The 25,486-nt window shown below is 48.7% G+C and overlaps 1 protein-coding gene across 1 annotated transcript in view; it reads left to right on the plus strand.

The window, feature by feature from the left end:
* PSD2 (pleckstrin and Sec7 domain containing 2) overlaps positions 1–25,486 on the plus strand; it is a 50,644-nt gene that overhangs the window by 21,626 nt on the left and 3,532 nt on the right. The window contains exons 5-14 of the mRNA XM_024752192.1: positions 506–586; positions 3,804–3,916; positions 4,644–4,702; positions 18,222–18,311; positions 19,390–19,433; positions 20,514–20,704; positions 20,876–20,946; positions 21,374–21,531; positions 22,454–22,598; positions 23,841–23,984. Of these exons, the coding sequence (XP_024607960.1) occupies positions 506–586; positions 3,804–3,916; positions 4,644–4,702; positions 18,222–18,311; positions 19,390–19,433; positions 20,514–20,704; positions 20,876–20,946; positions 21,374–21,531; positions 22,454–22,598; positions 23,841–23,984 (1,096 nt within the window). The remainder of the gene's footprint in view (positions 1–505; positions 587–3,803; positions 3,917–4,643; positions 4,703–18,221; positions 18,312–19,389; positions 19,434–20,513; positions 20,705–20,875; positions 20,947–21,373; positions 21,532–22,453; positions 22,599–23,840; positions 23,985–25,486) is intronic.

The following is a 25,486-nucleotide window of genomic DNA, read 5'->3' on the forward strand; positions in this document are numbered from 1 at the left end:
AGCCCCTCCCCCCGTGGGCCTCCACTCCACAGGCAGTGTTCCAAATACAGATCTGGCCATCTCATTCACCCCTTCCCTGCTTCAAACTCTTCCAGATCAAGTCCCAGTCCTTGCCTCGGCCCTCAGGCCCGGTTCCCTGCCTTATCTCTTGCTGCCCCCATTCCTGCTCTCCAGCCCCGGCCACATGGCCCTGCTGGTAGCTTCTTGGACAGTTTCCCCTACTGCGGACACTGTGTATCATCTCACCTCCTACTCCCTTCACGTGGGTGGCTCTTCCTTTCCTGAAGGTATTGGATGAGACACCACCTCCTCTAGGAAGCTTTCCTGACTCCCCCACCTCCTGGCCCAAGGTTGAACTGTCAGAGCCCAACCGGCCAGCAAGGGAGACAGCAGAGGAACGGGCAGGTCTGGGTGGGTGGGTCAGCATCCCCAGGGGCCCACTGCCACGAACCCCCGCTGCTTGCTATGCCCTGCTTCTAATGGATAACCCCTGCTCTCCTGGCAGCAACGAGTTCAGCAGGCTGGTGGCCGGGGAGTACCTCAGCTTCTTTGACTTCTCGGGCCTGACTCTGGACCGAGCACTCAGGTCAGTGGGGCTGGGATGGGATAGTGCCCACAGGCGATACAGCCACACATCTGGATTCTCCTGCCAACTCTACTGTAAACTCGCTGTGCAAGACCTTGGACAAGTCTCTTGACCCCTCTGGGGAGGCTGAGGGGAAGGGGTCATGAGAGCAGCAGCAATGCAGAGACTCAGTGAGTGCTGGCTCTGCGGTGGGCGCTGAAAATATGAAGGTGGGAATGCAGTCGTGACTCTTCAGGAGGGGAAAGGGCCAAAAGGCTTGCCTGTACTGAGCACTTCCTGTCTGCAAGATGTACCCTTTACACACCCTGCTGACTGCATCTTAGCAACCCCCCTGTAAGGTAGGCGGTATCATCCCATTTACTTGTGGAGAAACTGTGGGCCAGTTCCCCACAGTCACTGAGGGAGGAGATAGCCAAAATGGAATTTGCCCTCAGGTCCTGTTGGTGTTTGGACCTGGGGAGTGGCCCTCAGGAGGGGCAGGTGCAGGCCCCAGGGAGCAGAGGGCGGGAATGGGAAGATGCAGCCCAGTGTCCAGCGGACCCGGCGGCACGGCCAGTAGGGAGACCCTAGGCCAGAGCCCTCCTGGGGAGGGGCAGCGGTCTCTGAGCTGAGGTGTGGGTGGTCCCATGTATGTTAGATCTGTTCACCTCCTACGTGCCTCTCACACTTTTAAAAACTTTATTTCCCCTTCTTTTTTCTCTGTTTCAGTTGGGATATTTTCTATTGACCTGCTTCCAGTTCACTTACCCTTTCTCTGTGTCTCATATGCTGTTAGCCCCATTTACTGAGTTTTCACTTTCTATTGTTTTATTTTTCAGTTCTGGAAATTTCATTTTATTAAACATTTTTTTGGGTAGGTTTTAATTCTCTGGGGGGAATTCTTCATCTTTTGATTTATTTTCTACTTACTTTCCCCATCTTTCCCTCTCTTTCTTTGAACATATTAGTCGCAGTTATTTGAAAGTCCTTGTCTGCTTTTACCCCGATATCTGCATCACCTGTGTCTGTTTCTATTGTTTCTCTCTTGGCTTTCCATCTTATATCCTATTTCTCTGTGTGCTTAGTAATTTTTTTATTAGATGCTGTACGTTTTGTATAGAATTACAGTGGCTCTAGATCATTATGTGTTCCTCCAGAGAGGGTTTACCTTGTCCCTTGCTAGGCAGTTAGAGGAGGGCAGGGAGGCGCAGTCCTAATCCATCCAGGGCTGAGCTGAGGAGAGGCAGCCCTGAAGTTTGGTAAGGCTCAGGATTCACCCCGATCACAGGGTGAAGGCCGCAGGGCTTTCCACTGAGAGCGTGGTGTGTTCACTGGGGCCTCTCCCTTTGGTTGGTTCTAAATCCTAATTTTGTCTCCTCGTTGCGGCGAGACTGTCAAAAAACCAAATCCCTCTACTTCTCAGAGAGGCCTTCCTACCCATTACATCTTTAGGTTTTGGTAGATATCTCACAGGGAGAACTGGCCACATGTTTACAGCCCCTCAAGTCTCCCAGTTTGTCTCTCCAGCTCCGTGAAGCCACTAATTGTTCTGCCTCTTGTCTGTGCCCGTGATTGGCAGTGTCCCCGGGGAGAAAGCAGCTGCAGATCAGCCCACCTCTCCCCAGTTCTCTCCTCTCCAGAATCTTGGTCCTATTGGTGTTTGCTGCGTCAGCAGTTTTCTGATAGCGTAAGAGAGATGTATTTTGTCTGGCTTTTCTCATTGTTCTCAGCGGAAGTGTTGGTCGACTGCAAGCTACTCTATCCTGAGCTGAGTCTGAATTTTCACACTGGGTGATCGGGTGGAGAAGGTGTTCGGTGGGTTGGGCTCGCAATCAGAGGCATGAGTGCTGGGTGGGAGGGAGGACCTTGTATATCCAGCCCAATAGATTGAGGCTCGACTCTGCAGGCCCTGGGGAGCCCCAGAAGGTACTGGGTGTGAAGCAGTATTCTGGGAGGCAGTGCTGGCAGCAGTGTGCTGGTATGGCCTTTGATCCAGAGGCTTCTGAAGAGGGTCAGGTGGGAGAGGACGAGGCCTGAAGTTGGGCTGTGAGGCAGAGGAATGATTGGTGTGAGAAGCACAGAGGATACAGCAGACAGGCCCGTGGTTCCAAGATGCAGGGGAGAGGGTGGGCAGTAATGAGGCTGATCCTGGGGGGAAACCTGAGTTTAACCGGAGCTTGGTGAAGACCCCTGAGGAAGGGGTGTTTGGGCTGGGGAGCCGGAGCTGGGATGGATGACTCCCAGGTAGGATAGGCTATGGTTGGGATGGGGGATGGGTTTTAGAAAGTCCTAGTGGAGTATGAGGAGAAGAGGGAGGGGCCAGATGCAGGGAAGAGAACGCGGAACAGGAGAAGCAGGGAAAGGAGGAAGCCTAGATGGCGGATGGAGTGTTTTTATACAGCAGTTGATTGATCGGGATTGAATTAGAGAGTGGTCTGCAGTTTTGGAAGCCTTGGGAAGCCTCCAAGGGTAAAGATTGGCCAGAATGGGGCTCACAGGTCCCAGGGTGCCTTAGAAGTAGCTTGAGAGAGGATAAAGCAAAGTGAGCATTACAGAAGCCAAGTGAACTGTGGCAAAATCAGGGACAAATTAGTCTCATTGAACCCAGGATGGATAGAGGCCCACAATGTCTCAGCTTGCTGTTTCCCTTCCCAAGAAGGGGTGTGCCTATGCCGCAGGTGAGGGACCCCAGCCCCATCTCCCAGCCCCTCTGGTTTTGGCATACTCTGCCAGGGACTTCTGAGAGCTGGTGACCTTTGAATTTGGCCTTGAGAGGGACTCAGAGCTGCCCAGCAGAGGAGGCTGAGACTTGGGGTGGGGGGAGTGAGGGAGGCCAAGGTTGGGCCTGGGGCTCAGCTGGTAGCGCCTCAAGTGAGGAGTGGGAATGGCTGAGGGAGAGGGGTCTGAGGAGCGGCGTGGATGGCCCAACCATGGAGGAGGGAGCCAGGAGTGGAGCGGATGCTGGCACTGAGGTGTTCGTCTGCCTTTGCTCTTCACAATCTGGCCCCTGCATCCTTCCAGAAGGGCCCTGGAGGGTGATGAGGGCTGAAACTCCACACTCCAGAGGCCATTATGGGGGTCAGGGTGCCTCCCTGGGCTCAGATGCTGGGGCTCTGGGGCCTCAGCCCCCTTGGGCAGGTTTGGGTGGTGTGTGTGTGGGGGGGTCCTACCCTGAGTGAGGATTCAGACTGACTCAGGGGCTCTTGGAGGCCCTCAGCATCCTTGCATTACCCTCCAGAACCTTCCTGAAGGCCTTTCCGCTGATGGGGGAGACACAGGAGCGTGAGCGGGTCCTTACGCACTTCTCCCGCCGGTACTGCCAGTGCAACCCTGACGACAGCACTTCGGAAGGTACGCCTCGCCCCACTCCCCTGCCCCCCACCCGGGCCCTGGCTTCTTCCTACCTCTGGTCCACCTGCCACTTCTGTCCCGCTCAAGAAGCATCAGTGAATGAACAATGGCAGGTGGCATGGGGACTGTCTGCTGGAAAAGGAACCTCCCAGCTGCCCCGCCCGTTGTCACTCCCTGTGCCTGAAAGTCCTCCATCCTGGAGTCAGTCCTTTGGGTCCTCATTCTCGGTGGTGCCCTGTTGCAATGCTGATTGTTGGTGTGGTGGGAGTCCTGGTGTGGAAGTCTGGGTTGGGGTCCTCTTAAGTGCAGGACTTGTCCTGTGGATGGACCTGAGTCCCAGGAACTGGGGAACTAGGCTGGTTATTGGAGGAGACACGGGCCATGGAAGGGATATAGCCCAGGACCCAGAGCCATTCCTGGGTCTGAGATTCAAGGTGAGTTTGGCCACAGCAGGCAGGAATCTGGGCTAGAAGAGGCCCAGGGTGGTCTGGTCACCTTTGAGGGAGGGGTTGGTCCTGACCTGGGGCGAGTGAGTGACTCTGATGCTGTAATGGGGGTGGGACACAGAGCATCACGCAGGCCCTGGGCCCTGATGTATGGTTGGCAGGTGGCTGGCTTCTTCTTGTCTCCAAGGCCTCCAGGCTGGCTCTGACAGGAGGCAGGTGGGAGCCTGGGGTTGGGAAAGAGCTGGGTGCTCATGCTGAGGGTGCCACCATCTCTGATTTAGATGGGATCCACACGCTCACCTGTGCCCTGATGCTTCTCAACACGGACCTGCACGGACATGTGAGTTGGGGAGGCAGGGAGTGGGTGTGTCCTCTCACTGATTCATCCCGAGTTATCCAAGGGCCGGTCCTTTCTCCAGCCCCCTTCCCGAGACCTCCTGCTCACTGGCCAGTGTTTCTTTAACAAACCTGGGAGTTGGGCAGCTTGGCTTCTAGACTTGGCTCTGCCCTAGTTTTATCCACTTGAGATCTGCCTGGGTCCCTGCCCCCAAGCAGGGCAGTAAGAACAGCTGAGGAACATGGGAATTTAGGATGTGCTAAATAAGATATGTGCCCCTAGCCGTGTCCATGCCAGACATTGCTAAAAGATCACATGTTCTTCCTACCCCTTGTGCTGTAAGCCTGAGTGCAGCCCTGTTGAAGTGCCATGCCCCAGGCAGCCCCTTCGGTCAACTGGTAGATTGCCCTCAAGAGGCATTCTCGTCATGCACCCCTCACCTCCCCGCCCCGACTAGGCAAACAGAGAAGTGATAGGTGGGTGCCCCGGGCTGTGAGCCTGTGTCTGGTCTGGGATCTGGGCATCTCAGTGCTGCTCGTGGCTCAATAATTCCTTCTTCTTTCCTTTCTCTGCTCCGGGGACCCCCCCCGCCCCCTTTGGGCTCTCTTGCCCTCTCTCAGGTGGTAAGTGTAGCTGGTGGTCTGCATGCCCTGTCAGCCTAGACCCCATCTCCATGTTCCCCTTCTGTGTCCCCCATCACCCCATCTGGCCCACTGATCACTGCCCTGTCATTGCTCACCCCATGGTGGTCAGAGCCCCTCTGTTGGGTTGGGGATATTTCAGTGACTCATGGGAAAAACAGCCCAGCACATCTGGTTCCAAAGTTAACCAGGAAAGTCCAGGACATGTAGGGTGGAAGAAAGACCTGGGATAGGTCCAACTTCAGATCCTACTCTTGCCTCCGGGTGGTACCTCTGTGACCCTGGGCAAGACACTAGCCTTCTCTGCGTCTCAGGTTCTACATCTGTGAGGTGGAAATAATGATTTCACCCATAGCGTCCTGGGGAGGCCTGAGGGAGGGAGGTATCACCAAGTGTCAGGGTCCGGCGCTTAGTAAGGATTTATTATTTAATATTATTATGAATAATATTATGATATGATATTATACATTATAACAATATATTATAACAATAGTATAACGTATTATTTTATACAACGTGTTATAGCAATATATTACACTAATATTATAATATTATTGCACAGTAATAATAGTAATCATATGTATTATTAATATTAAAATTTAAATAATGGAGAGCCCAAAGCCCCAGCCTGTAGATCCCTGGAAGATCAAGAAGGTGAAGTGCCCCGCCTCATGGCAGCCTGAGCAAGCGTGGGCACACTGGGGTACCTGGCCTGGGGAGGGTGAGAGCCTCGCTGACCTTGGCACGAAGAGTAGTTGTGTGACAACTTTGGTTATGTCCGCCTGGGCTGTCAGCCTGGGTGTGGAACAGGAGAGAAGATGTGTGTATTCCATGGGAATATCACCAGAGCAAATGCCCATTAACGGGTTGACGTTCTCCCAAGACTGCTTACTGTTTGTTTACGGAGAGCAGGTGTTGCTGGCTTACCTTAAAAGGAGCTTTAAGCACACTCCTCGTCTCCCCATCCCCACCCTTGGCGGGGCCGAGGGCCATCTCAGGACCCAGTCACTCCTGTGCCAGCCCTGGATGCCTCTCCCCCTGGTTGAGAGCTGCTAACAAGGGCAGCAGTCAGTGAACCCCGGGTCGAGAATACTCTCGAGCTTGGTGGGACTTAGCTGCCCGTGGCACCACCTTAATGCCCACAGCTGAAGAGAAACATCACCACCTTCGTAGATCAAAAGCGGGTGGGGCAGGATTGTTCATATTTGCAGCCAACAGACATTGAGGATGCTGTCTCTCTCTTGAGGCAGCATTGCAAAACATCAAAAGCAAGCGTTCTGGGTTGGAGTCCTCTGTATTTCTCCACACAGTAGCTTGTGACCTGGAGTGAGTTATTTACTTCCCTAAACCTCAGTTTCCCCATCAGAAAGTCCCTGTAAGACTTAAGGAGACAGCACTTGGAAAGTGCTTAGCCCGGGGCCGGGTTGTTGCAGTTACTGTGAGCTTTCCAAAGGACCCCAACGGAAGTGGCATCACCTGCTTTGTTCTTTTCCCCCTCCCTTCCCGCTCTCATTCTTCTGCTCTTTGACAGAGACTGAGTGTCTGGTGGAAGGTGGGGATCTCAGGAATGTGGGACCTGCTAGGGCCCCCAGAAATAGCTCTGGTCAGAGCAGGAGGCAGTACAGGGGCTGGCAGATGGAGTAGGTGCACCCTCTTCAGATAGACACAGCCTGGTGGAGGAATCTGGAGGACTTTCTGTAGGAGGGGCGTTTGGACTCTAGGGGCTCAGCACCTTCTGTGTTCCATAAAAAGCAGGAAAGAGAACCCCTGCCTCAGGATGCCTACCTTCTAGTTAGAGGAGATAGAAAATAAAGAAGTAAACAAGTGATTAAAGTAGTGATAGGTCTGTGAAGGGAATAAACAGGAGGGTGTGTTGGGGCTGGACTGGGGGTCAGGGAAGGTGTCTCAGAGGAGGCACGGTTGGGGCAGAGACCTGGAGGGTGAGCAGCAGCCAGCCATGGAAAGACCAGGGACAAAGCCTTCCAGGCAGAAGGACCAGTGGGGCTGGTTTCCACCTTTTGGCTATTGTGAACAGTGCTATGAACATATATGTACAGGTTTTTAAAAATCTAAAAATTAAAATTTTTAATTTTTTAATTGAATGAAAAATTCTTTAAGTTCTATAGTACTTTACAATTTTCAAAAGTTTCACACACATGATTTCATATAATCTCATAATAACCCTTTTTCTTCCTACCGTATATTGCCCCTTGCCCTTCCTGGTAATCACTGGTTTGTTCTCTATATCTGTGAGTCTGCTTCTTTTTTGTTTTATTCACTGATTTGTTGTATTGTTTAGATTCCACATATAAGTGATATTATATAGCATTTGTCTTTCTCTGTCTGACTGGTTTTACTTAGCATAAGTATTTGTTTGAGCACCTGTTTTTAATTCTTTTGAGTGTGTACCTAAGTAGTGGATTGCTGGGTCTGATGGTAATTCTATGTTTAACTTTTGGTGGACAGTAAAACTGTCCATAGTGGCTGTTGTTGGAGTCCAGGTGGGAGATGATGGTGGCTGGGGCAGACAGGGCAGTGAACATGGAGAGAAGGGACAGATGACGGAGACCAGTTGAGGGTGAGCCTGACAGGACGCGCTGATGGGGCTGATCAGGGAAAGAGAGGAGTAAGGATGGCTTCAGCATCTGGCTGGATGGGGGTGCTGTTTCCTGAGATGTAGAAGGAACTTCCGTGGGTGGGTGGAGGGCGTGGTGAGTGGGAGAGCTGGGGCTCAAGTCCCATTTGTGACATATTGTGTTTGAGATGCCTACTGGACATGAACATGGGGATGCCAAGGAGCTGGTGGGATAAACGAATCTGGGATGCAAGAGAGAGATGGGGTGAGGAGGTCATTGTCATCCTGGTGGAATGAAAGCCACGGGACTGGCTGAGTGCCTCAGGGAGAGAGGCAGGCTGGTGACCTCGTCCCAGGGCATGGCCTTATTTAAAGGTCAAGCAGAGCAGCAGGAGAGGCTTTGAAAGCAGCCATGGAGATGAGAGGAAAACCAGGAATGTGCAGTGTCTCAGAGGCCAAGAGAAGAAAGTGTCTCAAGGAGAAAGGAGTGGCCAACTGCATAAAAGGCTGCCATGAGGTCAAGAAAGATATCAACAGAAAAATGACCATTGAGGTTGGAATGCCCATCGGTGGGTCATTATCACTGGATGGTCAAGGTCATTGGAGACCTTCACAACAGCACTTTAGGTGGAGTGGAGAGGACAAATGCCAGGCTGGAGTGGGTGGAGATGAGGATAGGAGGGGAGGAAGTGGAGGATGTGGAGATTTCTTTTGTGATATTTGGCTTTGAGTGGGCTCCTGAAATGAGCCACTGGCTGGAGGGGTCTAGGAGGAACTCTTTCAAATCTGACAAGGGCATGTGTGTATGTCAGTAGTATCCACTAAGCAGGCAAGGAGAAACTGATGATGCAAGAGAGAGAAGGGAAATTCGAAGCTTTCCTTGAGATGAGCAACAGAGCATAGGTGGAGAGTGGCCTTAGCTGGGAGTAGGGATATCTCGTTCCCCATGACAGAGTGAGCTGGAAGGGGAGGATGTCAGAGGAGGGTGATTTTTTTTTTTTTTGTGGTACGCGGGCCTCTCACTGTTGTGGCCTGTCCTGTTGTGGAGCACAGGCTCCGGATGCGCAGGCTCAGCGGCCATGGCTCACGGGCCCAGCCTCTCCGCGGCATGTGGGATCTTCCCGGACTGGGGCACGAACCTGTGTCCCCTTCATCGGCAGGCGGACTCTCAACCACCGTGCCACCAGGGAAGCCCAGAGGAGGGTGATTTTAACCTCCAGACAAGAGAAGGTGGGAGCTTGGGTTAGAATTGGAGATGGAGACAAGGAGAGTTATTAAAAATGTATTTTGGATGTGCAGTCACTAGCACTGGTTAATGGAGTGAACGCTGGGGTGAGGGAGGGAGAAGCATCTAGGCTGAGGCCAGTAGAGGGGGTAGGAGATGGATGGAAGAAGCTGTGCCATGAGCTTTCAAGCTGAAACAAAGATAAGTTGTTTTTCAAGAAAAGCTTAATTTCTCTCAAACTTGGGTTACCTGAAGGTTAGCAGTGGGAGTGCTGGGGAGGTGGGCTGGTGCTGGATGGTGGAGGACTGGACAAATGCAGGGGTTGGGATAGTATTCTGAAGACTGGGGGCAGGGGGTCCTGCCCATTCTCAGATGGCATCTGAGAGCCATCTGAGCATCATAGAAAAACTTTAAAGGAGCACTGAGTACAACTCAGGTTTAGTCTAGATTTGCAAATAGTGATGAGGGTTTCCCTGCCCATGGGACTTTCAGTTGGCCCCTCTCCTTGCCCTGAAGGATGACATCTACTTTCTTTCTTCTTGGCCTGTCTGATTCTGCTCTTGGGGGGAGACTTAAAGACAGGCTGGGATTGTTCTGACCCCAGGGCTGTGCAGGCAGGTCACGCCAGACCAGTGGAAAAGGCCTTGGAATGGGGCTGTGTCCAGGCCAACCATAACTCTTTTCTGATTGGAGACAGAAGCTGTGGGAACAGTTTTGAGGGTCAAGGCAGCAGGGAGGCCCTTTTGATCCAAATGGTAGTGGGAGGAAGGGAGGAACTGGGAACTTGGAGGCCCCAAATCATCCATGTCAGTTCGCCTTTGGAGTTTCTGGACACACGTCTTTTCCTTCTCTCTTTCCCTTTTTCTCTCCCTCCCTCCCTTCCTTCCTTCGTTCCTTCCTCTTTCTTTCTTTTTCTTTCTTTCTTTCTTTCTTTCTTTTTCTTTCTTTCTTTCTTTCTTCCTTCCTTCCTTCCTTCCTTCCTTCCTTCCTTCCTTCCTTCCTTTCTTTCTTTCTTTTCCCTTCCTTCCTTCCTTTCTCTTTCTCTCTCCTTTTCTTCCTTCCCTTCCCTTCCTTTCCCTTCTCTCTTTCTTTTTCTTTTCTGGTACATGTCTTTTTGCCTGGTTATTGTTGTTATTTTATTTTAAATCAGGTAATTTACCCAATATGATTTTACTTTTTTGTAGTTGATTATCTTACTTTCCCATCCAGAGAGAGATTAATTTTAGTAGATGAAAGTGTATTCTGCAGTTGTTGGTTGTAATGTTCTATGTGTTGATAAGGTCAAGTCTTTTAACTGTGTTGTAAAAATCTTGTATATCCTGAATGCTTTTTTTATTATGGTAAAATATACAAGACATAAATTTACCATTTTATCCAGCTTGAGGTGTACAATTCAGTGGAATTAAGTACATTCACACGGTGTGCAACCATCACCACTCTCTTGTTCCAGAACTTTTTCATCACCCCAAGAGGAAACCCCATACCCATTCGCAGTCACTCCCCATTCTCTCCTTCCTCCAGCCCCTGGCAACCACTAATTTGTTTTCTGTCTCTATGGATTTGCCTATTCTGGATATTTAATGTGGATGGAATCATATAGTATGTAGCCTTTTGTATCTGGCTTCTTTCACTCAGTGTAATGTTTCCAAGGTTCATCCATGTCATAGCATGTGTCATAATTTCATTTATTTTTATGGCCGAATAATATTCCATTGAATGGATATACCACATTTTTTGTATCCATTTGTCTTTTAGTAAATGTTTGGATTGTTTCTACCATTTCGATATTGTGAATAGTGTTACTCTGAACATTTGTGTACAAGTTTTTGTTTGAACACCTGTTTTCAATTCCTAGGAGTAGACCAGCTGCATCTTGTGGTAATTCTATGTTTAACTTTTTGAGAAACTGTGAAACTATTTTCCATAGTGGCTAAACCATTTAAAATTCCCGCTAGTAATGTATAACGGTTTCAATTTATTCACCTCCTTGCCAACACTTCTTTTCTTTTCTTTCTTTGTTTTCTTTTTTAATGATAGCTGTTCTAGTGGGTATGAAGTGGTATCTCATTTTGGTTTTAATCTGTATCTCCCTAGTGACTAATGATATTGAGCATATTTTCATGTGCTTGTGGCTATTTGTATATCTTCTCTGGTGAAATGTCTATTCAGGTGTTGATACTTTGCCCATTTTGGGGGGTTTTATAATTTTTATTTAAAGTTGAAAAAAAAGTTAAAAATTGTGGTAAAATATGCATTACGTAAAATTTACCATCCTCACCATTTTTATATATATAGGTCAGTAGTATTAAGTCTATTCACATTGTTGTGCAACCAGTCTTCAGAACGTTTTCATCTTCTCAAACTGAAACTCTGTATCCATCGAACAACTCCCCATTCCCTGCCCCCCAGCCCTTGGCAACCACCATTCTACTTTTTGTCTTTGTGAATTTTACTACTCTATATACCTCATATAAGTGGAATCACACAGAATTTGTTTCTGTGGCTGGCTTATGTCACTTAGCATAATATCCTCAAGGTTCATCCATGTTGTAGCATGCATCAGAATTTCCTTCCTTTTTAAGGCTGAATACTATTACACTGTATGTATATACCACATGTTGTGTATCCTTTCATCTGCTCATGGGCATTTGGGCTGCATGCATCATTTGGCTACTGTGAATAGTGCTGCTATGAACATGGGTGTGCAAATATTTCTTTGAGACTCTGCTTTTAATTCTTTTGGGCATATACCCAGAAGTAGTATTGCTGGATCATATGGTGATGTTATTTTTCACTTTTTGAGAAACAACCATGCTGTTTTCCATAATGATTGCACCATTTTACATTCACACCAGCAGTGCACAAAGTTTCCAGTTTCTCTACCTCCTTACCAACATTTGTTATTTTCTGCTTTTTGATAATAGCCAAGTTATATCTTATTATAGTTTTAATCTGCATTTACCTAATGATTAGTAATCTTGAGCATCTTTTCATATGCTTATTGATCATTTGTATATCTTCTTTGGAGAAATGTCTATTTAAATCTTTTGCTTTTCTTTAATTGGGTTGCTTCTGTTTTTGTTGTTGAGTTGTAAGAGTTCTTTATTTATTCTAAATACTATACTCTTATCAGATATATGGTTAGAAAAAATTTTCCCTTTTTATAGATTGTCTTTTCATTCTCTCAATAGTGTCTTTTGGGGCACAAAAGTTTTAAATTTTGATGCAATCCAGTTTATCTATTTTTTCTTGTGTTGCTTGTGCTTTTGGTGCCATATCTAAGAAACCATTGCTAAATACAAGGTCATGAAGATTTAGCCCTATGTTTTCTTCTAAGAGTTTTATAGTGTTGGCTCTTACGTTAGATCTTTGATCCATTTTGAGTTACTTTTTGTATATGGTGTGAGATAAGGGTCCAACTTCATTCTTTTGCTGTGGATATTCAAATTTCCCAGCACATTTGTCCCAGCACCATTTGTTGAAGACACTATTCTTTCCCCATTGGATGGTCTTGGTACACTTGTCAAAAATCAGGTGATCATAGCATTACAATTTATAAATGTATCGAAGTAACACAGTGTAGGGACTTCCCTGGTGGTCCAGTGATTAAGACTCCATGCTCCCAATGCTGGGGGCATGGGTTTGATCCTTGGTCGGGGAACTAAGATCCGACGTGCTGTATGGTGTGGCCCCGCCGCAAAAAACAGCAACAACAGAAAAACAAAGTAACACAGTGTACACCTTAAACTTACACAATGTTACATGTCAGATTTACTCAATTAAAAAATTCAATTGACCATAGATGTATGGGTTTATTTCTGGAGTCTTAATTCTATGCCACTGATGTATATATCTATTCTCATGCCAGTATCCCACTGTTTTGATTAGTCTAGCTCTGTAGTAAGTTTTGAAATCAGAAAGTGTTCTTTTCCAAGATTGTTTTGGCTCTTGGGATCCCTTACAATTCCATATGGATTTGAGGATAAGCTTTTACATTTCTGCAAAAAAGGCCATTGGGATTTTAATAGAAATTGTATTGAATCTGTAGATCAATTTGTGAAGTATTACCATCCTAACTATATTAAGTCTTCCAGTCCATGAACACAGGATGTTTTTATATTTATTTATGTCATTAATTTCTTTCAGCAACCTTTTTTAGTTCTCAATGTACAAGTCTTTCACCTCTTTGGTTAAATTTGTTTCTGAGTACTTTATTCCTTTTGATGCTACTGTAAATGGGATTGTTTTCTTAATTTCATTTTATGATTGTTCATTACTAACATATAGAAATGTAATTGATTTTATATGTTGATCTTATATCTTGCAACTTTACTGAATTTGTGTATTAGCTCTAATAGTTTTTTGGTGGGTTCTTTAGGATTTTCTGTATATGAGATCATTTCATCTGTGAATAGAGATAATTTCACTTCTTTCTTTCTAATTTGGGGGACTTTTATTTTTCTTGTCTAATTGCTCTGGCTAGAACTTCTAGTACAATGTTGAATAGAAATGGGGGAAATGGATATTCTTGCCTTTTCCTGATCTTAGGGGGAAAGCTTTCAGTCTTTCACCAGAGTGTGTGATGTTAGCTGTGGGTTTTTCATAAATGCCTTTTATCACGTTGAGGAAGTTCTCTTCTATTCCTAGTTTGTTGAGTGTTTTTTCCATGAAAGAAGTGTTGAATCTTGCCAAATGCTTTTTCTGCACCAATTGAAATGATCATGTGTTTTACCCCCCCTTCTTTCTATTAATGTGCTGTATTATGTTAATAGATTTTTTAAAAAAACTTATTTATTTTTGGCTGCATTGGGTCTTTGTTGCTACGTGTGGGCTTTCTTTCGTTGAGGTGAGTGGGCTTATTGCGGTGGCTTCACTTGTTGGGGAGCACGGACTCTAGGCGGACGGGCTTCAGTACTTGTGGCTCACGGGCTCTAGAGCGCAGGCCCAGTAATTGTGGCGCACGGGCTTAGTTACTCCATGGCATGTGGGATCCTCCCAGACCAGGGCCTGAACCCATGTCCCCTGCATTGGCAGGAGGACTCCCAACCACTGCGCCACCAGGGAAACCCCTGTTAATAGATTTTTATATGTTGAACTACCCTTGCATTCCTGGGATGCATTCCACTTGGTCATGATATATAATCCTTTTTTAAAAAATAAATTTATTTATTTATTTATTTACTTTTGGCTGCATTGGGTCTTCGTTGCTGTGCGCAGGCTTTCTCTAGTCGTGGCGAGTGGGGGCTGCTCTTCGTTGCGGTGTGCAGGCTTCTCATTGTGGTGGCTTCTCTTGTTGTGGAACATGCGCTCTAGGCGCACAGGCTTCAATAGTTGTGGCACGTGGGCTCAGTATTTGTGCCTTGCGGGCTCTAGAGTGCAGGTTCAGTAGTTGTGGTGCACAGGCTTAGTTGCTCCACGGTATGTGGGATCTTCCTGGACCAGGGCTTGAACCCGTGTTCCCTGCATTGGCAGGTGGATTCTTAACCACTGGGCCACCAGGGAAGTCCATAATCCTTTTAGTATGCTGCTGTTTGCTAGTATTTTGTTGAGGGTTTTTACATTTATATTTATAGGGGATACTGTTCTATAGTTTTATTTTCTTGTGATTTTTTTTGTCTGGTTTTGGTATCAAGGTAATGCTGGCCTTATAGAATGAGTTAGGAAGTGTTCCTTCTTTTTCAAGTTTTGGATAGAGCTTAAGAAGTATTGGTGTTGGGGATTCCCTGGTGGCGCAGCGGTTGGGAGTCCGCCTGCCGATGCAGGGGTACGCGGGTTCGTGACCCGGTCCGGGAAGATCCCATATGCCGCGGAGCAGATGGGCCCGTGAGCCATGGCTGCTGGGCCGGCGCGTTCGGAGCCTGTGCTCCGCAGGAGGCCCACATACTGCAAAAAAAAAGAAGTATTGGTGTTAATTTTTCTTTAAATGTTTGATAAACTTCACTGGTGAAGCCATCTGGTCTTAGACTTTTCTTTTGTGTAGTTTTTGATTACTGATTGAATCTCTACTTCTTTTTAGGTCTATTCAGATTTCCTATTTTTGCTTGAGCCAGTTTTGGTAGTTTCTGTGTTTCTAGGAATTTGTTTATTTTATCTAGGTTTTCTAATTTGTTGGCATTAATTAATTGATTGCTATTAACAAATTAATTGCTTAGTATTTTTGTTCTTGTTACTGAGAAAGCAGTGTTAAAATCTCCAACCAAGATTGTGAATGTCTTTCTCTTTTTAGTTCTGTCAATTTTTGTCTTTTATTTTTGTTTTTTTCGGTACGCAGGCCTCTCACTGTTGTGGCCTCTCCTGTTGCGGAGCACAGGCTCCGGACACGCAGGCTCAGCGGCCATGGCTCACGGGCCCAGCCGCTCCGCGGCATGTGGGATCTTCCCGGAACAGGGCACGAACCCGTGTCCCCTGCATCGGCAGGCGGACTCTCAACCACTGCGCCACCAGGGAAGCCCCTGTCTTTTATTTTTTGAGACTGTGTTATTAGGTGCATACAAATTTAGGATGCTTATATCTTCTGGTAGATTGACCCTTTTATCATTATGAGATGTCTATGTTTCTAGTAATGCTTCTTGCCTTTAAGTCTATTTTGTCAGTTATTAGTGTAGTTATACTGGAGTTCTTTTGCTAGTGTTTGCATGTATATCTTTTTTCTGTCCTTTTTCCAAGATTTCTGTCCCTTTATATTTAAGAGGTGTCTATTCATCTTTGCCTTTTAATTGTACCATTTAATGAATTACTAATATATTTGAGTTCAAACATAGCAGGTTACTCTTTGTTTTCTCTTTGACTCATCTGGTCTATATTGCTTTTTTTTTTTTCTCCTTTCTTGCCTACTTTTGGATTATTTAAGTATTTTTTTAGAATTCCGTTTCTCCCTGTTAGCTTGTTAGTTGTGAATTCTTTTTGTGGTTTGCAATATGCATCCCTGACTTATTAAAGTATTTTTTACCACATCCTGGGAAATGAAATAACCTTAAAATGCCTCAACTTAATTTATTTGTCTTCTCAACGTACATACTACTGTTATCATCCTTTTAAATATTATATCTCTTTCTATATTTTATTCCCCAGAAAACTTTATTATTTTGCACAGTCAATATTCATTTAGACTTAGCCACCCTTTTTGTTGCTCTTCATTCCTTTCTGCTTCTCCATGCTTCCATCTGAGATAACTTTCCTTCTGTCTGAAGAATTTCCTTCCTTTCTTAATTTCAGATGTTTTGCTGAAGTATGACCAGAGTGTTTCCCAGGGCCCCTTGTCCTTGGTGGGCCCTGAATTCCAATTTTTGTTCTCTAGTCCTATTGACCACTCAGTTGCTCACCCTTTTGGCCACTGCTTGAGAATTGACAAATGCTTCAAAGAGGAAAGCTGCTCCTAGTCGGCCTCACCACCTCCATGTTTCCCTTATTTGCAGGATCTTTAGCCTTGAAGTCCTCATTGCTCTTATATTTCTCCAGTGTCTTCACATAGATGTTTTATTAATATTTTGACCAGCAGTTGTTTCTGATGGGAAGGTTCATCTGCAATAAGACAGTCTGTCATTACTAGGATTGGAAATCTTGCCTGGTTATTTTTTGATTTTGCACCCCTGACTGATGGCTGGGGAATGTTCAGCGTGTGTGGAACTCAGGCAATATTATCAACGTTACCCTCATACTCCTCAATTACGAATGTACACATAAATGACCATATACACGTATACATAATACATATTTGTACATGTAAAATATACACATAGACTTATGAAACATACTATATTAAGGCACACATAGGTCATTTCTCCTTAACCCTTTGGGAAAGGTATAGAAAATTCTTGTTTGCCAGCTACTTATAAAGCTTTCTATCATTGTTTTCTGAATTATTTTCTGTGGTGTGTGAATGTCCCACATGATGTTAATAGAATCTTTGCTAAAATGGTGCCAAGGTCAATAAATTTGAGACACTGTACGTGGAATCCTCTCCTTGGAGGCTCTTAACACACAGAAGCACATTAAAAACTCTGAAACATATAAACTTATTTGATTATGAAATCCTTTCCTGGGGGGAATTCCTATTCCCATCTGTAGGTGAATCTTGGGAAACACTGCCTTATAGCAAACCTAAATCCACAAAATCCTACACCAGTAAATATCTAGTGTTCAAGGGTCTTTGTCTTCTCAAAGGTGAAGCGCCACCAGCGTTTCCTCAAATGTGGACACTGCAGGTCTGAAAGTATGCACATGAGGTGTTGGGTTTGGAGGGCTGGAGCCCCTCTTCTAATCATTGGTTAAAAAACGAAGGCAGAACTTTGGGGTACACTCATTCCCAGCTCTTTGTCTGTGCCTCCTGGAGTGAAACCATCTGCTTGGGCTCCCTTGGTCTCAGTGCAGCTCAGCGTGGGGTACCCATGTGTGTTGGTGGAAATTGATTTTTGATTCTCTTAAGACCAAACTCTCCCTCACTTCACCTACCTCTTGGAGGTCTTGCCGCCCCTCTGTACAGGTGAGAGGGTGAGACAGTTGTGACGGAATACACAGAGCTTCTGCTCAGGAGCCAAGAGGCCTGGGTTCAAGTCCTGGTGCTGTGTGACCTTGGGAGAGTTAACCATGGAGTAGCGGGTGAGAGCACGGGCTTTGGTGTCAGACACACTCAGCCCTTCTACTTCCTTGCTGTGTGATCATGGGCACGTCACTTCACCTTCCTGCACCTCAGTTTCCTTACCTGTCAAGTGGGGATAATAATAACACCCACCTCACCTTCTCTTTGTTGTGAGAAGGAAATAAGATAATGCATGTTGAGTACAATACCTGGAACATGCTAGGCACCCAGCAAATGTCAGCTATTACAATACATCATCTAACCTGACTCCTTCATCCGGGTTTGAGGAGAACCCCGACCTCTCATGACGCTTGAGGATCAAATAGAATCTTGAATGTGAAAAAGAGTTTTGTAAACTCTTGGGAGACAAAGGGAAATCCAGGCAGTCTTTTTTCATTACTGCCCTTGATGCTGCCTCATCCCTTCTGGCCGGGCAGGGCAGGGTGTGGGGACCACACCAACCACCATCCCTACTCTCAGGCAGAACCATTTCTCCATTATAGAACATCGGCAAGAAGATGTCCTGCCAGCAATTCATTGCCAACTTGGACCAGCTGAATGACGGACAAGACTTTGCCAAAGACCTGCTGAAGGTATAAATTGCTAAGGGTCCCCATGGCCCCAGCTGTGTCCAGGGTGGGTGGAGAGGAGAGAGGTTTCTGCCCACTAAATCCTGATGGTCCAGATTCCTAATTCTGGGGTCAGGGTCGTGATGACTTTGGGACAGAGGTAGAGACCATCCAGCTCAACATGTGACTGTTATGTGTTCCCTGAGTTAGGCAGAGGGGTAGGCTCTGTGAGATTTGTTTTTAGTGCTCCACTATCATTATTGCTGTCATGGTAATCCTCAAACTTGCCACCCATTGTCACAGCTGCCGCCACCATCACCACCACCTTTATCACCACTACCACCTTCACCACCACCATCATTATCATTACCACAGGGAAAAGCCCACTCATTCTTTCAACATCACCAGGAATCTAATTTTCTTTTGAGGCTGAAGCCCAAGGTGGAACTCTGGCCTTTCAAGCCCTGTCAGTTCTCCACCTTGGAGGAAGAGGAGCAGGTTTCTGGGGGGTAGATGATGAGTTCAGTTTTAGACAGTGAGTTAGGGGGACCTGATGATATCAGGGTGGGCAGTTGAATAGTGAGTCCGGAGGTCAAAAAATAAACATTGTTCTTGCCATAATTATGTTCTTCACTGTCAGGAAGCACTTAAGAGTGTTTTTGTAAGTAAGATCAAATAATCCCAGTCCCTTCACCCACCTACTCCCTGTCTACTCATCCACCCATCTACCCATCCTCCCATCCACCCACCCACTCTGCAACTCAATCATTCACCTGCCCATACACCCACCCATTCACCCATCACCCACACATACACTCCTACACAGTCCCCTATATACACTCCACATCCACTCACCCATTTCCCTGCCCATTCACCTACCTACCAACCCATCCACCCACTCATCCTCAAGTCTATCCAATCATCTAAAAACGAATCCACCCACCCACCCCCCATTTATTTACCCATCCAATAAATAAGTGTGAATCAAACAGCTACTTTGTCCCACTGGCTGAAAAGATGCTCCCTCACCGCATCCACATTGCTAGATGGAGATTTCTTTGACTGTTCATTGAACTCTCTCTCTTTTCTCCCCCTCTTCCAGACCCTTTACAACTCCATCAAGAATGAAAAGCTGGAATGGGCCATGTGAGTAGTGCCCATGGGCACAGGTATGGGGAGACTGAATTACGGGGAGGGGGGAGGGGGAGTGGCTGGGGGTACTGGGAAGTCACGCCGGTTACTCTCCATGGTGCTGATTTCTCCCACCCCGGGCCCTGGTGCCCCCTGGCCAGCTGGCCAGCTCCTGGTGTTGAGTTCCCCTTTGGGTTTGTTTCCTGTCTTGATAAAAAGTGTGCAATGTTTACAGCTCTGGAGTAGATGGAACTGTGAGTTTAGTTTCATGATGTTCACAACAGGTTTTCTGTTCAGGGGATTTTGCCACTACTCCCAATGATGACAGCTCTTTCCCCTCGGGGAGGTAGGCAGGCATGAGCTATGAGTCCCTTTACAACTCCAGTAATCTGACCATGTAGAGGTGGTGATGCTGTTGCCAATGGGGAGAGGTGAATGCCCCCTAACTTCCTCCCCTGTGAGGGCAGTGAGACCTGGAGGTGCCCAGCCATCTGGAAAGAGGTGTGGTGACCTTGCTGACTGGGGAGACACAACAGCCTCCTGAGGAAAGTTGCCACTCCACTGGGGAGTTGCTGTACTCCCCAGGGCAGCCTGGGTCTTTGGCTCCATGAAGAGGTCCCAGGCAGGGATTGTTAGGAACCCCAACCCAGCTGGGGAGAGCTGGCATTCTCATACCAGGGCTCCTAGGCTGGGGAACCGAGACTTTAGAGGCCTCATCTACTGACCTTCCCTCCCTCACCATGTCTCTGGGGCTTGGGCAAGCTGGCCATGGGTTACTGCTCCCTGGGGCTGGGCTTTCAGAGAGGAGAAGGAAGACGAGGAAGGAAGCCTGAAGGTAGTAAGGTCTCCAGCTTTGTGATCAAGGGTGAAGATTGGAGCTTGGAGGCCAAAAATCAAAGCTCAGAGGAGAGATGTCAGAATTGAAGACTCAGGGGAGGGGACAAAGGTCTGGACCTGTGGTCTGGAACTGAAATCTCGTTATCTCTGCTCTTTACCTCTAACTGGCTTCCAAAGGAGCGTTTTGTGGGGAGAGGGCATGTTGACGTGGGGATGAGGCCTCCGTGGAGGTGGTACTCAGGCCTAGTACTTTCCTAGTGATGAAGATGAGCTGAGGAAATCACTGTCTGAGCTGGTGGATGACAAGTTTGGGACAGGCACAAAGAAGGTGACACGGATCCTGGATGGTAGCAACCCCTTCCTGGATGTCCCACAGGCTCTCAGCGCCACCACCTACAAGCATGGTGTGCTGACCCGGAAGACTCACGCCGACATGGATGGCAAGAGGAGTGGGTGTCAGGCGGGGAAGGGGCATGGGGAGGGATGCTAGTCCAGAGGGGGTCCACAGCCCCTTGGCCACTCCTCTGGTAATGCCCATGCAGGCAGACATGTAGGGGACACAAGGGAAGAGATATCGGGGTGGTTGGTTGTGGCCACACTACCCGTGCCCCCCTCCCCAGCGCCCCGTGGGAGGCGTGGCTGGAAGAAATTCTACGCGGTGCTCAAAGGGACCATCCTGTACCTGCAGAAGGTGAGAGACTACCCCAGAGTCCTTACCCAGAAAGGGCCAGCTCAGCCCCTGCCTTATGGTGTCCAGAGGGTCCCGGGCAGGACCTAGGGCTTAGGCAGATTCTGGGTCCTCCCCCATCAAAGGCCTTACTTGGGCTCACGAAGGGCTTTGGTGGTTTCAGGGAGGGGTCTTTTGAATGTTCAGGGGTTCAGAGGATACCCAGTGTAAGGCCTGTTCAGGCTTCTGAGACCAACTGGGGAGGAGTGCCTGGTGAGTCTTGTTGGGGTGGGCATGGCATCAGAGTGGCAGCAGCTTGAATAATGGTGGGATGTACAGGGACAGAGAGGAGAGCAAAAGGGAGGGACAGTGAGGGTGGAGGAAGTACGGGTCGGTAAGCCAGAGCCTGGTGATGACAGAGGCTTGCCCAACCCCTGCCTGGCCTGTCCAGGATGAGTACAGGCCTGACAAATCCCTGTCTGAGGGCGACTTGAAGAACGCCATTCGTGTGCACCATGCTCTGGCCACCAGGGCCTCCGACTACAGCAAGAAGTCCAATGTGCTGAAGCTGAAGACAGCCGACTGGAGGGTCTTCCTCTTCCAGGCACCGTAAGTAGGAGTGGGAGCACCCTCGCTCCCACCCTGGGCTCAGGACCGCCCCATCCCCTTGCCTCGTCCACCTCAGGGGAGGCGCCCTTAGCTTCCCCTGCACAGCAGCCATGAGGGTGAGTGTATCCGTAAACAGCTTGGGTCCCTCCCCATGAGCACTGGTTCTCAAGTGTGGTCCCCTCAGCATCGCCTGAAAAACCTGTTAGAAATGCAGTTTCTCTGGTCCCACCTTAGACCTCCTGAATCAAAAATGCTGGGGATGGGCCAGCAATTGTGTTTTAACAAGCCCTCTAGGTGATTCTGATGTGCACTGAAGTCCCTAAATACAGGGCAGATGGGATCTTTATCATCCTCCACTTAAAGTCGGGGGGATGGGTGCAGAAGACTGACCCTACAGTTTCTCCGTAAGACCTTCTTTCCACTCCCCTGCACTCCATCCTCCTGTGACTTGAGATTGCGGTTTCATGTGTCAGATGAGCTTAGAGGGGTGGGGGCTGGTAAGTGAGCTCTCTGGACAGGAGTGGACGTGCCGGGCCAGGTAGTGGGGCAGGGACGAGATGGCCGAGTGGGGGTGACCAGTTGCCCAGCTGCCTCTAACAGTCCCCTGCTGGTCTCTCACACTCATTAGCTCCAGGCTGTTAGCTCTGAACCTGGCTGGGCAGCTTTATTTTCACATGAAAATCCAGGTCTTGCCTGGGAGCTGGGACAGAAGGGGAGCTCCCTACACAGATGTGACCAGGCCCATCCAGCCCCCATCCTGCCATCCTCCCTCACTCCTTTGCCCACTTACACGGAGGTCTTCATGCCCTCTCTGTGCCAGGCTGGTGCTGGGTACTGGGTGCTGGGTACTGGGCGCTGGGTGTGGGATAGGGAGTCCTATTGTGAGAAGCCAGTGCGCTCTCCCCTCCCATCCTGTCCCCAGGAGCAAGGAAGAAATGCTGTCCTGGATCCTTAGGATCAACCTGGTGGCTGCCATCTTCTCGGCGCCCGCCTTCCCAGCTGCTGTCAGCTCCATGAAGAAGTTCTGCCGGCCCCTGCTGCCCTCCTGCACCACTCGCCTCTGCCAGGTACGAGCTCCTGGGGTCACAACACCACCTCCCGAGGCTGCCTCTGTGGTGCCAGGCCCCCATTCAGCAGCCCTCCCCTCAGCACCTATCCGGCACCTGGTCCTGGGCTAAGAGACAAGCCGAAGGGGTAGATGTTCTCCTCCATCTGCACCGCACCCCACCCCTGTTTACAGATGGGGAGACTGAGGCCACACGCCACCCAGTGGCCTGGGTGTGCCAGTGGCAGTGTGTCCTGTGGATGTGGTTGTGGTCTGTGGGCATAATGTGTGTCTGGGACGAATGGGAGAGAATGTGTGTGTCACAGGGAGCGAGCGACAGGTGAGACTTGGCTGCCCCTTCATCCAGGGCTCTTTTGCTGCCCTCACCTACCCTTAAATATTTTATTTGTAATCCTTAAAAAACTCCTACTCATTAATACTCCATTTTTCGGAGTCTTTTTTTGAGAGGGGAGGATAAATGGTGGGCCACTACTTGTGAGGTGGAGGGCAGGGGCAGCGCCATACTTCCCTTCCTGTCAGGGCCCTTGTCCGGGGTCTTCTCCACAGAGCCCCTGGGGCTGTGCAAGCGGTGCACACTTCCCCCACGTGCACACATGCCATTCAAGCACACGCATGTTTATACACACGTGTTGTTAACCCACACCTACACCATACTTGTGTCTGCGTGCGTGCACACACACACACACACACACACACACCACACACAAATGCGTGCAACCCAGTGCCTGCATGGCACAAAGGGGTCTGGCTGTGCTTTGATGGCTGGGGTGTGCTGTGCACTTGTCTGTGAGTGACAGTGTCTTTGGGTGTGATCCTGGGTCTGTGGCCATCTGACGTGTCCGGGCATGAATGTGAGAGACTGTGTGCGTCGTATGAAGCCAGGGGGTGCCGAGGCCGGGCTGCCCCTTGGTCCAGTGGGTTTGTGTGCATGTGAGGGTTCATAGGAGCCAGGGGCTGTGTCTGGGTGACTGTGTGTTTGTGTAAGGGAGCGTCCACACACAGTGTGAGGGTCTCTCATCTCCTGAGCCTGCTGGGGAGGCTCTAGGAGAGCTGATGCCAATGGCAGGAGGGGAGGAAGGAAGGCAGCGGCGGAACGCTCCCTTGGGCCTAGACCCGGCTCTGCCCCTGTGTATTTGACGACCCTGGCCAGGCCTCAGTTTCCCTTTGGTGAAGCAGCTCCTGGTGGGACAGCCCTGTGACCTCCTGAGAGTGGGACCTCACAGTCCATGACTTGTCCTTGCAGGAGGAGCAGCTGCGTTCTCATGAGAATAAACTGAGGCAGGTGACTGCAGAGCTGGCTGAGCACAGGTGTCACCCGGTCGAGCGGGGCATCAAGTCCAAGGAGGCTGAGGAGAACCGGCTGAAGGAGCATTATCTCACGTTTGAGGTGGGCCCTTCAAAGGAGGGGTTTTGAAGGACAGGGCTAGAGCAGGAGGAAGGGGCCGGCTCCTGCATTCCACATCGTTCCCCGACCAGGGGCTCCTGCTTTGGGGGCTCCCCTGAGGTAGTCGTGGACCGTGGTCTCCTGTGGGCCAATCTCTGCACAGTCCAGCTGCACAAACAATTGTGCCCTCACTTACGTCTCTCAAAGGGCACCAGACGGGTTCTACCAGAGACCCCTGTCACCCCTCTACATCTTTCTCCAAGCCCCATCCTCACCTCCCCTTTCCCCATAGGCCCAGCTTCTCGGGAAGTTTTTACGGCCAAACCACAGAACTCATAAGCCCGCTCCACGTGACTTTCCCCCCTTGTGTCTCATGTGCCTCTTTCACATAGGTTTATCAAGCAGAGCGCCTTGGTGTCTCTCCTTCTGAGCTCTCCCTGCTTTCCATCTTGTCTCTAACCCCTCCCCTGGTTCTGCCCCACCATGGGGTGAAGGATGGCGGGGTGGACTTGGGGGAGGAAGGCAGGGACCACGTGTCCATTTTGGACCGACCTGCACCAGGGGGGTGGACAGACACAAGAGAGGCTGAGACCAAGTCAGGAAGCCCCTGGAGCAGGAAGGGTGGGAAGTCGCCCCTCTCAGTGTCTAGATTTCCACTCTGATTTTCTACTGCAGCACAGAGGAGAGAGCAGAGCTCCCAGGATAGAGCCTGACCTTTTGAAAAACATAACACTTTATAGCTCTCGGAAGTCTTCTCAATTTCACTCTCTCTGTGATGTAAAAAAAGCCACACTGATTGGCAGGTGTGATTCTCTTCACTTCCCTTGTATTGATTGATTTGATCCTCATATGAACTCTGTGACGTGGGTTTTGTTATTATCCCCATTTTACAGGTGGGGACATTGAGGCTTGGAGAGGTTGGATCACGTGCTTGAGGTGACACAGGAAGTGCAGGAGCCAGGATCCTAACCCAGGGAATTGACTGTGGCTCCAGAGCCCTGGTCTTTCTCACCCCCTGCCTGGCTTAACTGGGGGTGGTGGGGAGTGGTGGGGAGAATGAAGGGTAGGGGAGGTGAAGCCCCAAATGAAGGGTCTTTCAGCTCCTGTGGCAGAGCTGGGTGAGAACAGGGTCTCGTGACCCTTAGTCCCTGCCTCCCCTGGGACTGCAGTGAGGACCTGAAGCTCAGAGTCAAGGCCTCAGACAAATCTCCCTCCTAAATGTTTACCAATTTACAGCCCCTTTAATAGCTCATGAATGTGCCTGTCTCTCCAAGCCCTCACCAACACTGGACATAGTCTTCATTGATCTGATAGGTTTAACAAGTGGTGTCTTATTGCTGTTTTAATTTGGATTAATTTTTTAAAAAAAAATTGTGGTTAAAAAGCATAGCATAAAATCGATCATCTTAACGTCATCTTATCATCATTTTAAAGTATATAGTTCAGTAATGTAAAGGCTGTTCACATTCTTGGGCAACCAATCTCCAGAACCTTTTCACCTTCCC

Source organism: Neophocaena asiaeorientalis, unplaced genomic scaffold (assembly GCF_003031525.2).
Source record: "Neophocaena asiaeorientalis asiaeorientalis breed wild unplaced genomic scaffold, Neophocaena_asiaeorientalis_V1.1 scaffold204, whole genome shotgun sequence".
NCBI classification, from domain to species: Eukaryota; Metazoa; Chordata; class Mammalia; order Artiodactyla; family Phocoenidae; genus Neophocaena; species Neophocaena asiaeorientalis.